Genomic DNA, 12,743 nt, shown 5'->3' on the forward strand with positions numbered 1-12,743 from the left:
AGAAATAGAACAGTTAACAGTAAAGCGTCATGATAAAGAAATAGAACAGTAAAGCGCCATGATAAAGAAATAGAACAGTAAAGCGTCATGATAAAGAAATAGAACAATAAAGCGTCAGGATAAAGAAATAGAACAGTAAAGCGTCATGATAAAGAAATAGAACAGTTAACAGTAAAGCGTCATGATAAAGAAATAGAACAATAAAGCGTCACGATAAAGAAATAGAACAGTAAAGCGTCATGATAAAGAAATAGAACAGTAAAGCGTCATGATAAAGAAATGGATAGATCATTTAGTGTATGAAAAAATCCTGGTAATTTACGGCTTTATCTAGTCATGGATTGACTCGATTATACTTTGAAGATTATTAATTAAGTACCTAACGTTATACAAATTTCTTATCTAAAATGGCATTTTTGGCATACATTGTAGTAAAGATAAAATTCCTGAGAAATAAGAAAAAATATGCTTATGGTGTTTATAACTCCCATTTATCCATATCTTCAAAATATCCTTGCCTTTCTGAAATTTGAGTTCTGATCTGTGGGGGAGTTTTGACAGGAGGGATCCTCTAGATCCAGCGAATGATAGTCTGTGTAGTAAACATCCTTGTTGATAAAGTTACAGCACGTCAGTGGAATAATGGTGGACGCGTTCTTCCGGTCCTGCCATCTTGTAGCGGAAAGGAAGTCCATGTAGTTGTCAATCCCACAGCAATCAAACTTAAATGAAAGTCATGGATTTGATATAAACTGATGAACAAATGTTATCAATATATGAATTTCAGCCATGGAATGTACATTTGAAACAAAGTATCCATTGTAGCACATGTATGATACGCCTGTTAATCTAAATGTGTGACTCCACCTACACAGAAAAGCACATGGACAGTCGGAGTATCTGACACGTTACTATATTGAGTATCTGTAGGGTCAGATCGGCGCACAGCCAGTCGTGAAGCGCCTGTCTAATGGCGTCTACAGATGTAGGCACGTCGTTCTGAAGGCGTCCACAGTAATATACCTAAAGATTCTCCTCTATAAATCACATCTAAGTCTTTGTTCCTCTAATGTCCCCCTCCCCCGCGTTCATGATTGGAACAAATTTGAAAACACTATCTGAGGATGATTGCATTCTAACAATGATTAATCATCATCCTGTTGTTCTTGAGAGAATTCTAACGATGTTTCCTACGTAATGTTCCCTCACGTAAAACTTTGATCCCTACTGTAGCCCCACCTTACTCCTGAGGTACATGGTTTAAACAAACCGAAATATTCACTAACTCTTGATGATTTTATTAATATAACAAATCATGACGCTATCGTTCTTGAAAAAAAAAAATATTTTTAAATCCTTCTGTATATTGTTATAAAATCCTTGTTGCCCCAACATACACCATGGGGTCATGCTTTCAACAATTTAAAGAATCTGCAATTATCAAGGACAGTGGTAGTGGTAGTTCTTGAAAAAGAAATGTTTTTCAAAAAGTTCACTATTTCTTAATCATATTCCTTTTGAAAAGAGTGTGGCCTTTTATAAAGGAATAAACCCCCTTTACAAAAGGATGCTATACTTATGGCAAATTTGGTTAAAATTGGCTCCGTGGTTCTGGAGAAGTCGAAAAATGTGTAAAGTTTACAGACAGACAGACGGACGGACAAAGGGTGATCAGGAAAGCTCACTTGAACTTACAGCTCATGTCAATCGGCTTAAAACCAGATCTTTGATCCGCTCCGATATTCTGTGAAATGGTTTTAAGCAGATTGAGCTCAGGTGAACTAAAAATGAAAGAGTTCGTAAAATGGAGAGAAATGCAACTATCTGCACTCAAGTCTGTATTTCCTACTTCAGAAGTGTACGCTCTACATGACTGAGGCAACACATAGATCGAGATGTGACCACAGTAGTTAAGATTCTAAATTAATCCATTTACATAAATCAACTCGCAGAAACCCGCATGACATCGAATGGTCTTGTACTGCCTTTTATACATGTATCGGCAATGCAGCCAGAGACAATGGACTGTGGAGTCAAGTACTTGATGATGGACAAACAACGATTTTTATTGGTAAATTATACGTTTGTTGGAGGACATTAATCATTGTAGAATCACCACAATGGTGTTAGATATCGCGATAACGCATATACAACAGGCAATTATTCCATTGCCTTTGATAACATCTGACCTGCGCGACAACTTCTTTAATTTAAACATTTGAGTAGTACTGTCTTCACGGCGAATGCCGCAAAGAATTTTTTCCCGAAAACTGATCAAAAATGAAAAGTGAAATCATGTTTTTATAAGTAAAATGAATACAATTTCCGGTGTGGAATGTAATTTATTCCCCATGATTTCTCAATGAAGTCCAAAAGAGTGTAAAAAAAATTGTATAGAATTATATAGGGAGGGATAAGTAATTTAACTTTTGAACATCATAAACAATTTACAAGTCCCTTACTTTTAGATCCTTATTTGTTTTTTTTATTTGTACTTGTTACAACCAACCAAAAATAAATATTTAATGTTAAATAGTTGTATATGTATATTGGCTGGGATCAGTCTGTGTAATGTATATATATGTTTATTTGCGCAGTTGCAAATCTAATCCTATTTTTTATATCAAGTGGTCCCAGCTAATTGATTTTGTAAAAAAAAAAATTCAACTATGACATTTTTCTCTGTCATCATTTGTTTCAATAAATGACATAATCACTCAACAATATTGTTATTTCATCATAATAATAATCAGCTGTGACAAATACGAGCTTCGAAATGCCAGAGGTCCTTCCAATATTATACATCGCTTATCTTCAAATTGTTGAATATAAATATATATCATCTCATGCATCCATTTTTCGGTATTAGGTGTCCTTTAGTGCACCCTCATTCGGCACCTGCCTTACTCTACCAATTAAAAGTTCCCACGCATCATCAAGTATCAGAAATTCACAGACCCTGTGTAATCCAGAAGTCTTGGTAACTGATTTTCATTAACTGGTTCCGGGTATACCTTCCATATCATCACTATCCAATCTCAAAGCAAACGATTTTGAAATATCATCGATTTTGATGACGCATCTGAATTTGGGTCATATCTAGACGACAAGGAAATTCATTTTACCTGAATTTGACCCAAATCTAGACGACAAGGAAAATGTGTATTTACCTGAATTTGAGCCACATCTAGACCCAGAGAAAAGGGGTCGTTTGTTTTTATACTGCCTTCGTATTGGGCGCTCAATCGAGATTTCAGAAACGCTTTCAAATCGTCCGTGACCTGGAAGACGAAGAGGATATAATTATTTCATTGTATATGTATATTTATCTTCATAGACGATATATCCACAGGCACTCGATGATGAAAAAAAAATTGTAAATTCCTATAAACAAACTTTGAATAGTTTGTTTATAGGAAGAAATTTGTTTTTAAATTATAGATATTCAAACCGTCGAATGCCTGTGGATTTATCATATTAAAATGACGATAAAAATTTAGTGACCTAAGATAATTATACATTATGTATATTATAAATCCAAAATTGTATGAAGGGCAACATTAAAACTTTTTCCTTTCTTTCTTTCAAATTTTCAGGGATGCAACAAGGTTGCGTTGCAGTCATAATGACTGTAATTTTGTCCCTTTTGAAAATAACTGACTATATATATATATATATATATATATATATATATATATATATATATATGATAATAATACCGTTTGGTATCCCAAATTTCTGGTTAAAGTAATAAAACTGTGTGCTGAAGGTCACTGCTACAACTTGAAGGTCGCAGGACTTAAAATAATGCTTGCTTTTTGTATTACAGTAGATACTGATCACTTGTAGAGACGCACCCCTTGCCTTAATTCTCGCCATCCTGCCCGTCAAGACTTAATATTTTATAGTGTTCAACTGTTGCATGTCATAGTATAAAAGCGGGGGTAACAGTCAGAGGAATCTCGGATAAGTCGAGGACCAAAAACGGTCTTTTAGGTGTAGAAATCACTCGACCTAGCTAAATGATCCACGTTCACATCAAGATTATAAAGCAGCAATTGATTTTCCCTCATCCTAGTCAGAAAAGGTATAGCACAAAATTGTCTCTCGAGATGAATTCACTGTGTGCATTTATGATAAGTGAAGCAAGTGCCTTTCATTGATTTAGAATGTTCCAATTCCAGTTTTAATTTCGACATGAAAGCGAATGAGTTGAATGGACTGTGCGGTTTGTTCAGGCCTGTGTACAATTATCCACTAATGTGCCATCTGTTTCTCCGTAGAGTCAGCTTTAGTTAGTCAACTGTATCCCATTTTTCCCCTAATGACTAGTCGAACTTTCTCGCCAGTTTATGCATTCTTTATCACTCACTTACACCGGACGTTTTCATTACTAATAGTTTGGACAAAGAGAAGAATGTGTTAGAAATGTGAGATTTTCCAATCACTACCTTGTTTCCATAGTTTCCGAGTGATTATTACCTTTAATTGTTTGCAAGAGAGTAGTATTTCATTAATGTAAAAATTTACAGAACGAAATGGGAACATTTCAATTTATGCAGACATTTGTTTCTAGATCGAGAGCGAGGTTCTGTAGTCACAGATTTAATTTAGTATGCAGTGTGGCTTTTTAACAAGGTGAAATGTTGATGACAATTCAATGTCATTTATACATATATAACACATTGACTGTACACCGCACTTCACTTGCTTGGTGACCTTACTACAGAGAAATATTATTAGTAATGTTCAGAATTGTAAATGTATACAATCTATCATAAATAGAATTATAAATGTATACAATCTATCTTAAATAGAATTATAAATGTAGATGAACAATCTATCCTAACTATGACGCATTGCTGCCTGGCACTTTGATATGAATGAACGTGTCAATATTACTCACTTTATTTTGAAATATGGCCGCAATAACGACAGCTGCTATTTGAACAAATAGAATGGCAACCATGACTGCACAATACTGAAAAAAAATTAATCTTTTAGAATGCCTCTGACAATAGTAAACATAGCAGTACATGAATATCTGGCAGTTATAGAATGACCATAGCACGAGGAGATCATATGTCTTATATTGATTTAATTCAAAGAATATTTTATTCATCTTATGCATAATTTGATACAACTAATGTGTCTGTGAACATTTCCTCTTTAATGAATTCCACATCTTTGCAGATTTTGAGAAAAATAAACTACAGCGAACAGAAGACAGTTATTCTCTTTAACTGCCCCGCAGCATCCCAGGAATCCAATTAATACAGCCAGGCCCCCGCTGGCGATGAGAACCAGCGCTCCCGTGCGAATAAGAGAGACGACATCAAAATTCCCGGCATCGCCGACCTCTGTCAGAATAAGGATCTTGTCATCGTCCACCAGAGCCCAAACCCCAAGTCCTACCGTCCCCAGGCCGATCAGCTGAAACAGATACACCAGTGGCGGATTTAGAGAGGCCCGCCCACTAATTTAAAATACCTAGTAGAACAGCAAAAGTTATAAGACTTGGCAAAATAAAAATACAAACAAGTGTATAACGATAAACAAATCAGTTATTTGTCGTTATTCATTAATTTTATCATGTTGTACAGTACAGCTAGAACAACCCATAAAAGTAACCTAAACAGCCTCAAAACCCTGGAGCATCCCAGTCAACCCTGGAGCATCCCAGTCAACTCTGGAGCTGCCAGTCAACTCTGGAACATCCCGGTCAACCCTGGAGCATCCCAGTCAACCCTGGAGCATCCCAGTCAACTCTGGAGCTCCCAGTCAACTCTGGAACATCCCAGTCAACTCTGGAGCTCCCCGTCAACTCTGGAACATCCCAGTCAACTCTGGAGCTCCCAGTCAACTCTGGAACATCCCAGTCAACTCTGGAGCTCCCCGTCAACTCTGGAACATCCCAGTCAACTCTGGAGCTCCCAGACCACCAGTTTCTCCCATATAACAAATCCTGGATTCGCTGCGGATTATCAAATGGTAAGGTGGCATAACTTATGATAAGCATGGTTTCCAATAAATGTACTACATGTATTTCAAATTAAGCTTGATTTGGGGTCTGTGCACGGTTGAACACATTTCTATTGCATACATCTGTTTGTTTAAAATATACATGTACCCCTAGAAATTGACACCTTTAAAGAAAGTAATTTCCGCCACGTTAGATCCTTGCTAGAATATCCAACAATGGTGATAGTACATTGAAAATAAAAACGTACAAAATAGAAATGTGTATGTAACCATGTATATATACACGATCGAAATGTGTGTATATGGATATGCAATCGATATATGTGTGTATATGTATGTAATAGAAATGTGGGTACTATATGTAGTACATATTTTTGTATACAATTGAAACTGTATTATATAGTTGAGGGCCCGTTTCTCCCATTTATTAAAACTCGCAGTGCAGGTTTCTGTTTGAATATGTACTTACACACAATAGATAGATCTGGCTAAATGAAATATACGAGGGAAAAGTTCAAAGATTGAAAAAATAAGGGGAAAAACAATAAGGTTTATAACACATTTTACTGGTAGTAGTAGCAAAGAAAATAATGATGATAAATACTGCGCCGTAGTGACAAAACAAAATTGTGTAGTAATTGACGTGTTTTTATTGTTAGTTTTTCTTTGTTGTTTTGTTGGTCTGAAATGTGGAAGAAAACCTTCGTGTCATTAATGTGGTAATACATCGGTCTGTGTTGACAAATTGTCTCGAAGAGTGTACACATCTATCGTGCAATAACACGAAAGTGACCACAATCAGTACGTGACCTCAACGAACCAGGAGACGCCCTGGTCGTGAACTGTTACGTCACCAGAATTTATCGTCTGGACAATACATCTATCGGGTTGGCATTCATTTTCATAATTTGAGTGAAAATTCTTGATTAATTCATGAACCCGCGCCAATAAGCAAGAGTAAATATCAATACAGACTTGATGCATTTCAAAACATGCAAACGAGTCGGACGACAATCGACATGCATGTAAATACGGAGGGCCACCGGGCTGTAGGCATCTGTTACAGAAATTTAGTTCTCTCCCGGCGAATTCGTGTATAATCAGCCTTCCAAAGATATACAAAACTCCTGTTTCAATATACAGATTAGCTGTGGATATTCCCCACTGTATTCTATAGACATTTGATACAGTTACATACTGTAAGCTAATCAATAAAGATTTGTTTTGGTTTTCAAATTACACAGAATTTTGGTAACGGTTGACGTCAATGATCGAGTGCGAAAATTAGAAATTTCAGATGTATACTTACGAAGAAGATGAAGTTGGTAATGAACAATAAATACTTCAGACACGAGCTACCGCAAGCTAGTGACATAGTACCTAAAATATAAAACAAACCATTAAACTACTAATTACGCAAAGTTGCATGGTTGGTTGTATATTGCCCCCCCCCCCCCCCCCCCCCCCCACACACACACTCGAGAATTGTTCACTCATTTCGAAACGTCACCATTGCCGATTAATCAGGTCTATACCCGACGCTTACGGTCTTTGAGCAGGGAGGAATCTTTATCGTACCACACCTGCTGAGACACGGGCCTCAGTATTTACGGTCTCATCCGAAGGACCGCCCCATTTAGTCGTCTCTTACGACAAGCAAGGAGGTACTGAGGACCCATTCTAACCTGGATCCCCACGGAAACAAAGGTATAAGGAAAACGTTTGTCCGAAAACACAGAAAATGAATTTTATATCATTCTTTACTAACGTACTCACATTATATCTAATATATATATATATATAGAGAGAGAGAGAGAGAGAGAGAGAGAGAGAGAGAGAGAACAAATTGATTTAATTTAAAATTGATTAGCGCTTTCGCCAATAAGTCCGTTCAGATTACACAATACACATACATATATATATATATATATATAAATAAAGAAATTCAACTTACCAGTTGTTTGCCCTGCGTTGTGAAGGGCATCTAAAGTAAAGACTGACCCGAGTTCTCTGAGAAGATGGGCGATTCCCGGCAGTGTTAGGGCATCGCTGGGCGTGGGAGACGCTTAATATAGAAACAGGTACGACATCTGTCATCTTTATTACCAGTAAGTCGTCAATGTAACGGCAAAGCTAGTATATGACCAAAACCCAACTCTGGTGACCACAACTACTTATGGTTTGATTTTACGTTGGCGTCTTGTGGCCTTTTCTTCCATTAACTTATAGATCTACAAATGTACACATGTGCAACTGTTTACCCAAATACAAGTACCTTTCCTTTGATCAGGCATAGGCGTAGCTTGGGTTCGAATATTACCGAGGCAGGGGGTCTGGGGGGCGCAGCCCCCCCAGAAGCTATCGACATTTTAACAACGTAAAAGGTGTTTTTTTTGTTTTTGTTTTTACCGAGGCTGCCTCAATGGAAGCTACGCCACTGTCAGGACATCAGTTAAATGGATCTTAATGAAATATTGTTTAGGTTCCATGGGAATATCTCCATAGGAACAAACCCCAGTGATATATCCATGGCTGTATTTCCATAGCTACATCCGGAGGATATATCCATGTCAATATCTCCATAGCAACGCTCGAAGGATATATCCATGGTACATGTAATATCTCCATAGCAACACCCGGAGGATGTATCCATGGGAATTGTTTGTTGTCGAGAGTTGTTATGAGCTGAATGTACAAAAATGACATTCTGCAACCAAAGTGTAAAATACAACTTAAAAAATGAATTCAATTTTGAAAATCATTTATGCACTAATCATCTGTCTAAAAATCGATGACTTCAAGCGCGGGTCCAGATAGGAGACGGTGGGTTTGGCTCCAAGACCATAAAACGAGCATATACTGAAATCAAGAATTGACGTGATAAAAGCACACAATGAGGGTTTTCATTTCTGTATGAAGGTTCCTTATGTTAAGAAACTTTATTTGATACCATGATGTTTGACCTTGTAACTTTGACTTTGGAGTTCGACTCAAGTTTTGAAACTTCAATCCAAAGTTTTACCTGCTCATAACTATTGAATAGTGAGTGATCCACCTTTCATATTTCATATATCCATTCCTTATGACAAAATTTTCACTTTGTAACCTTGATTTTGGATTTTGACTAATTTTAAAGAAAATCTAGCATAGGCAATATCCTCTGAATTGTTTAAAGTAGGGATTTCATGTGTTGTATATAGATTGTTTATGGGAAGACCTTACATTCTACCTTGTGGCTTTGTATACGGTTATGTCGTGACTCTGTAGGGCTACGTTGGAACCACAATATGGGATAAAAAAAATCGTGTGGATAAAAATTGCAAAAAATCTTTTTAAAAATCACATTAGCTAACAACAGCATAGTCAAGGTATTTGTGTAAGCGAAGTAGCCCACGGGCCTCTATTTTACTGTTCATATTATAGAGCACCGTGGCATTCTTTTCTAATGTTCACATTATGTACATAGTTGAAAATGAGGACCTGGAAATCACTTATTTTAAAAGGTCCTAAATTCAGAGAACGTCGGTCTTTCAACTGGCGACAGAACTTCACCTCTATTATAAATTCTGTCGAAGATTATGGCAGACAACGGGCTAAATATGAAAATGAAGAACTTAATACCTTGTCAGAATGGATAATAAGTATAAGAGGAATATTAAAATCCCGTATTAGACACATCAAATCAAAAGTGCATACCAATATGTGTGTATATATATATATATATATATATATATATATATATATATATATATATAATACACACACACACACACACACACACACACACACACACACACACACACACATATATATATATATATATATACATATACAAATATATATATACAAAGCACTAAAATGACCAACGACACGAACAACGAGATTGTCAAATTTTCGGGACAAAGGAAAAGAATTACATAATGTGGTCAATATCAACAGAGCATAAATTTGACAATCTCGTTGTTCGTGTCGTTGGTCATTTTAGTACTTTGTATAATTTTTTGTATTTGACCTTGTATCCATGTTGTGGATCCGACACTCTGAGGTATCGGGTGTTGTTGGAACTTTAGTGCTTATATATATATATATATATATATATATATATATATATATATATATAAAGCACTAAATAATCACAACTAGGTACTGAAAATTTTCGCCCCAGCCCGGGGTCGAACCAGCGACGTACGGCACCCACCGCCTAGCAAGATTGTCTTTTTGGAAGTAAAATATAGAAAAAAACTCTAAACACTTTGTAGAAATATTTCGACCGTGTTACCGGTCTTCTCCAGTCGTGTTTATCTCTCATAGCAACGTAACGCACGACTACATACGCGAAAGTACTATGACGTCACAGTAAGTATTATAAACGTCAAAGTTGATCGATATTGCGCGAAAAACATTTGAGAAAGGTAAGAGTCTAATAATAAAATGAGCAATACTCACCCGACCCAGAAGTGATAAAAGACTTGATAGGTTACGTGAAGAATTTGTTTGGTTCCAGCTGACAAAGCTTGTAACAAGATTGTCCTTGTTTGTAAGGCTCATTATTACTACTGCATCTTAAACGAACTTGACATGGTAATCGTACTTCCACTCCAACCACCTTTTCAAAAGATGAAATTCTTTAAAGTCGTGCTTCGATTTAAACACATTGAATACCCCCAGTCAATGGGAAGGACGAATAAGAGTTACCATACCTATACTGGATTCCCAAACTTCACGGAAACCCTTACAAACAAAGATACATTGCTGGATCCAGGACATGTTCTTCTAAGCCCTATCTTTACTCCTCATGAAAATATCAACTGCTGTGAAGGAGAACTTCAAGCGGATTGTGCAACAAAATATGATAGACGTGGTGTAAATCAAATGTGGATTCTTAAAATTTTTACAGAACTTCTAGTAAATTTGAAATCGCAAAACAACATCCAAACGTATGACTTTTCAATCCTTCATGTGACCATTCCTCGCGATAAATTAATTACTATACGTTTTGATATCGTAAACAGTTGCTTCGTCAACAAAAATGGAAAAGGAAAATATACATATCTAGTGATCATTCATTCAAAAAATTATTTTGTTAAACACCACTCTGATTCTCCGAAAAAGTACCCTGAAATTGATATCAAAAATATGATAGAGTTCCTCATTGTCAATATCTTCGTAGCCTTTGGTGATCAGATCCTCCAGCAGTTTGTTGGAATTCCCATGGGCATAAATTGTGCCTTTTTTGTTAGCTGACCTGTTTTAAATTCTTATTAGACAGAATGTATTCAAAAGCTTCTACATGAGAAGAAAATATATCTAGCTGTGGCCTTCTACTCGGCATTTAGTGACATTTAGATACTAGTATATCGACGACGTTTTATCTATTAACAATAATCATTTTCATTCATATGTCGATTCGATTTCAGCTTCTCCGTCGTCAACTTCCCATATTCATGTAGCAATATTCCATCATCACCTGCATATGGTGTTCATGTCTCTCAACTTATTCGATACGCAAGAACTTGTTCTGCGTATGATCAATTTTTAAATCGAGGCAGGCTACTGACAAATATGTTCATGTTACAGGGGTTTCAATGGTCTTGTTTTAAGTGAGCATTTCGCAATTCTATGTTCGTCATGATGATCTAGTTTGCCAATAAAACCTGTCATTAGGTAAAATTCTGTCTGGCGTGTTTCATACCAATTGTTAGACCGATTTTTTTTACACACTGATCCTGACTACGGATTAATCCGTTTACCTGATCATGATATACATGTACATGTAGGGTTAACGGCGGTTGTGACCGGTCGACAGGGGATGCTTACTCCTCCTAGGCACCTGATCCCACCTCTGGTATGTCCAGAGGTCCGTGTTGGCCCAACTCTTAATTTTGTAGTGAATTCCATATAGGAGTTATGAGATTGATCAACTGTTCGTTATCTTCACCTTTTCATTATGCAGACTAACGTGATATTCTTTTTGAATATTCATATTATAATGACCAATGTGAATTTGTGTTAAATGTTTATATCATAAAACAACGTGAAATTCTTTTTGTGTGTTCATACAGTGTATTATACAGACCAACGTGACATTCGTTTTGAATGTTCCTATCAGATTCATTAATGTGATATTCTGTTTGAATGTTCATATTACAGAACGCGATATTCTATTTGAATATTCATATCATACTGACCAACGTGATATTTTCGTTCTTTTTAATGATCTTGTATATTCACCTATACTGTATTCCTAAACTTCACAAAAACCCTTAAAACCGTATGTACATTACTGGATCCAGTAAATGTTCTACCAAGCCCCTATCTTTGCTCCTCACAAAAAAAAAATTAATTATTGTGAAGGAGAAACTTCAAACGGACTGTGCCACAACATATGCAAGAAGTGGTGTAAATCAAATGTGGATTCTAAATTATTTTGTAAATTTGAAATCGCAAACCTTTTTTCAAAACAACAAATTTAAAACATGACTTTTCAATCAACACGACAATTTCTCACGGTAAATCAAACATTACATTCCTTTACACGACAATTTCTCACGGTAAATCAAGCATTACATTCCTTTACATGACAATTTCTCACGGTAAATCAAACATTACATTCCTTTACACGACAATTTCTCACGGTAAATCAAGCATTACATTCCTTTACATGACAATTTCTCACGGTAAATCAAACATTACATTCCTTTACATGACAATTTCTCACGGTAAATCAAACATTACATTCCTTTACACGACAATTTCTCACG

At 36.2% G+C, this 12,743-nt stretch overlaps 1 protein-coding gene across 4 annotated transcripts in view; it reads right to left on the bottom strand.

The window, feature by feature from the left end:
* Positions 1–12,743, bottom strand: part of LOC125646061 (tetraspanin-18-like) — a 31,546-nt gene that overhangs the window by 2,971 nt on the left and 15,832 nt on the right. The window contains exons 2-7 of one of the 4 annotated variants that reach the window (XM_048872181.2): positions 7,937–8,213; positions 7,292–7,362; positions 5,215–5,433; positions 4,907–4,981; positions 3,171–3,281; positions 519–722 (exon numbers count right to left, since the gene is read on the bottom strand). In XM_048872181.2, the coding sequence (XP_048728138.1) occupies positions 519–722; positions 3,171–3,281; positions 4,907–4,981; positions 5,215–5,433; positions 7,292–7,357 (675 nt within the window). In that variant the 5' untranslated portion in view covers positions 7,358–7,362; positions 7,937–8,213. Of the gene's footprint in view, positions 1–518; positions 723–3,170; positions 3,282–4,906; positions 5,434–5,631; positions 7,272–7,291; positions 7,363–7,936; positions 8,214–12,743 lie in introns of those variants that run through there. The other 3 variants (XM_048872182.2, XM_048872184.2, XM_048872183.2) reach the window with 3 other exon arrangements.

This window comes from Ostrea edulis, chromosome 6 (assembly GCF_947568905.1).
Source record: "Ostrea edulis chromosome 6, xbOstEdul1.1, whole genome shotgun sequence".
Classification (NCBI taxonomy): domain Eukaryota; kingdom Metazoa; phylum Mollusca; class Bivalvia; order Ostreida; family Ostreidae; genus Ostrea; species Ostrea edulis.